Raw genomic sequence first — 3,217 nt, forward strand, 5'->3', positions numbered from 1 at the left:
TTGTCTATTATTCTTTAGTATGTGAGAGACTCCTCGCAATAAAGCAATTCTTCTTACATGTCCAAACAGAATGGTACAAGTAGTAGTTAAAAAAATTTAAGCCTGCACAAAAGTTCTGATTCCCATCTACAGGTCAAATATAGTATGTGGTTACAGAAAATTATATTATCTTTTTTACAGAATATAAGATTATTAAAGGAAGGTGGCCGAAATGTTTGTGTTATGAATCTTATAATAAATTCATGCATTTTTAAAAATTATATTATTTCTCTGCAGAAATGTAGTGATTAGTGCTGATAACCAATTCATTTATTGTTTATTATTATTATTATTTATTTATTTTGTATTATAGTTAACTTTTTTTATATTGTCCCTTTTTATATGTAAATCACAATTATTATAACACCTTGACAGTTTTAAGTGCTTATTTTAGTTCATCCACAATTTATCACCTTTTTATCTTTTATTTATATTTTTTAGCAGGTTAGACCCCATATATTATAAACTCTATGAAAAAACACTAAATAATTTTAAAGAATTGTTTTTCAGTTGTTTTGTGTTGTTTACCTAAAATCAGTAGGTGATACTATTCATTTATTTAACTTTGTACCCGAATTAGTGTTCTACAATGTGTTAAAGGATAAACATAAATGCCATGAGATTTTTTTTTTATTTAAAGATATTTTTATTTTTGTTTTTCCATCTTCCAGCCACAACTTCAACATTGTGATTGGTCAAAATCTTTAAGCGCCATCCATAAATACTTATGACATAACACCGAATGAACAGAAAATCTGTACATTGTAAGATCTTTCAATAGTCCCAAAAAAGCGTTAACATTAATTTTACCAATGCCATGAGACAGTATAAAAATGCACAAATAAGTGCCAGCTGTGGATGAGGTGTCGGTTGGGTGAGGGTTCAATCCTTGTCTTTGGTCTTAGGCTGTTTATGCCTTTACCAGAGCCTGGAACTCTGCAGAAAGAAATGGAGAACGTGATGTTAAATACTACTGTTTAGAAATGTTGATTGTTAATACTTCTTGCTTATGAAATCCCATTGATTTGTTTTATTTAACTATTTCTGTTTTAATTTAGTGTTAACCTCCATGTTCATCTTGTGGTCAGTACTAGTTCTCCTGGCTTGGCTCTTGGTCTATATATGGTTTACTCTTCAAGTAGTTCGAGGACTGACTGCAAAACTTGCTGCCAGAGCAGATTCCTAGTATAAAAACAGCACCCTCTGCATATTTTGCCTGCCATCCCAACTAGGGTTACTACTAGATGCTCTTGAGTATCAATTATATCAAGTAATGATGCACTACAATTTGGATTTTTAGCTTGAAATAACGAATAAACAAAGTAAAGAGCGCTCACCATCTACTCCAATTTTGCCATCACCATCGGAGTCACCAGCTGCCAAGAATGCCTTGGTCTCAGCATCACTCAGAGCTCTGGCACCAGACTTGAAGTTCTGGAGGAAAAGCCTAGAAAACAAAATAAATATAAGTAAAGCACTCTATTATAACTTAGAAACTCTAGTATCCATAAATGTGTGATAGGGTGGTGTCCCTGTTAAATTGTTGGATTACCAAGGGGACCATTATAAATTTGACTGGGCTTAAATTTAATGCCAGTAATACCTAGTGAAGGTATGTTACATATGGCCATAGGGTCCAAACCTGGGTTTCCATTTAAATATAATGTTTAAAGTTCAAAGGTGCTTACTGGAGCTCATCTTCCTCAATGTATCCACTCCTGTCCCTGTCAAGGATCTCAAAGACTTTCTTGACCTGGTCGGGGGTTTTTCCAGCCAATCCAACCTTTTGGAAGAAGGTCTTGTATGTAAATGATTCTGTAAATATTTAAAACAAAAAGAAGATTACATTTTTAAAACCATGGCAAAAGTCAACTGAAGTGAAAAATCATCAAGCACACGTATTGGATACTTTCTCAAGATTTTCTCAAGCCATTTAGCAAGATACAGTATTTCTGAAGTCATATTTTGGAAATCTTAGATAAAAAGATTGCTTACTTGTTATATAGTTATTTCTATCAATTTATTAAAGTTTGAAAGAAAATGTCACATTTTACAGATTTTTGTTAAAATCAGTATATTTTTTTTGATACATTTTTTTTACAAGCGGTTTATGTGCTTTTATATTAATATTGAATTTGTATGATATTTTGTTTTGCGTTTATATTAAAACAAGAAAAAAGTTAGTTTTACTTACCCTGTACACTGGTCAGAGCAGCATCAATGTCCTTTGCTGAGAGGATGTCAGTGATAGACATGGTTGTGCTGTTTAAAAAAAAAAAAACACAACATGTTTTTAGACATTTGGTGCCAGCTTATATTGTGTTTGCAAGTTTGTTTCGCAGATATGCAAACTACCCAAGTTTACCATCCATTTCCACCACATGCTTAAAAAAACTAGTCTATTGGATCCCCCAAAAAGTCCAAAAAACAATTTAAGTCTAATTTTTTAAAAATCTGCTAAATTATTTGCAACCGAGGCTAATGATATGCTGGAGGTGATTTAAAAAAAATATATAAAACTTCATGTCTTAATTCAAATCTGATGAAGTTGACTCTTCTTCATCTCTTAAATCCAACAGTCACAAGTCTTTAGTTATGTTCTTTATATGTTCCTTTCATTTTGATCTCTTAGTATCCTTCTGCCCTGATGCTCCCTTCTCTTCCATGGTTTCTTGTCTTGCAGTCCCTTATTGAGTTCCCCCTACTCCTTGTTGCCTTGGGTCTGTTCTCCTTACCTTGTAGTGTTCTTGGCTGGTCAAGGAGAGAATCTGCTTGGCAGTGGAGAAGTTGCTGTGTGTCTTCCCTCAGGGCTAGCCCCACTTATATACCTTAAGATGTATACCATATACAGATTTTAGGTCCCAGCGTCACAGATAGGGAATGGTGTCAAATGAACTTGCCTAACTAATCATCTAGCACTATTTTTATCCCAAGAGAATACTCATGATATTTGCAAACGCAATAAGACTAGATGTGCAAAAGAAACCTCAAGTGGATATGATTTCTTGTACTTTAAGAAGCAAACAAGAACCTCTGCTATCAGAAAGATACAAATTAGTGTTTGTTAAATTATTTCTATCCATATAAACATTGTATGTTACATTTAATGAGAATATTTAAACAGGTACATGGATGAAATTCAAAATAGCAGCATCTGTATTACATCATCATTTAAAAT

At 33.0% G+C, this 3,217-nt stretch overlaps 1 protein-coding gene across 1 annotated transcript; it reads right to left on the bottom strand.

Moving 5' to 3' along the window:
- Nucleotides 1–809: 809 nt before the first annotated feature.
- Nucleotides 810–2,812, bottom strand: LOC149283497 (parvalbumin beta-like). Its single transcript, XM_089497487.1, has 5 exons — nucleotides 2,775–2,812; nucleotides 2,234–2,301; nucleotides 1,728–1,854; nucleotides 1,377–1,486; nucleotides 810–975 (listed from the first exon to the last, which is right to left on the bottom strand). Exons 2-5 carry the CDS (start codon nucleotides 2,292–2,294, stop codon nucleotides 950–952), a joined length of 324 nt encoding a protein of 107 aa, XP_089353613.1. The 5' UTR covers nucleotides 2,295–2,301; nucleotides 2,775–2,812; the 3' UTR covers nucleotides 810–949.
- Nucleotides 2,813–3,217: the final 405 nt, after the last annotated feature.

This window comes from Sceloporus occidentalis, unplaced genomic scaffold, assembly GCF_023333645.1.
Source record: "Sceloporus occidentalis isolate IW3139 unplaced genomic scaffold, rSceOcc1.0.p SCAF_103, whole genome shotgun sequence".
Taxonomy (NCBI): domain Eukaryota; kingdom Metazoa; phylum Chordata; class Lepidosauria; order Squamata; family Phrynosomatidae; genus Sceloporus; species Sceloporus occidentalis.

What these genes read in the sequence shown, in the direction of transcription:
- LOC149283497 (XM_089497487.1), bottom strand. Translation starts at nt 2,294, where the DNA reads ATGTCTATCACTGACATCCTCTCAGCAAAGGACATTGATGCTGCTCTG. An exon ending in TGCTCTGACCAGTGTACAGG is followed by an intron (nt 1,855 to 2,233) that starts GTAAGTAAAACT and finishes AAATATTTACAG; the next exon opens with AATCATTTACATACAAGACC. An exon ending in TGGCAAAATTGGAGTAGATG is followed by an intron (nt 976 to 1,376) that starts GTGAGCGCTCTT and finishes TTCTTTCTGCAG; the next exon opens with AGTTCCAGGCTCTGGTAAAG.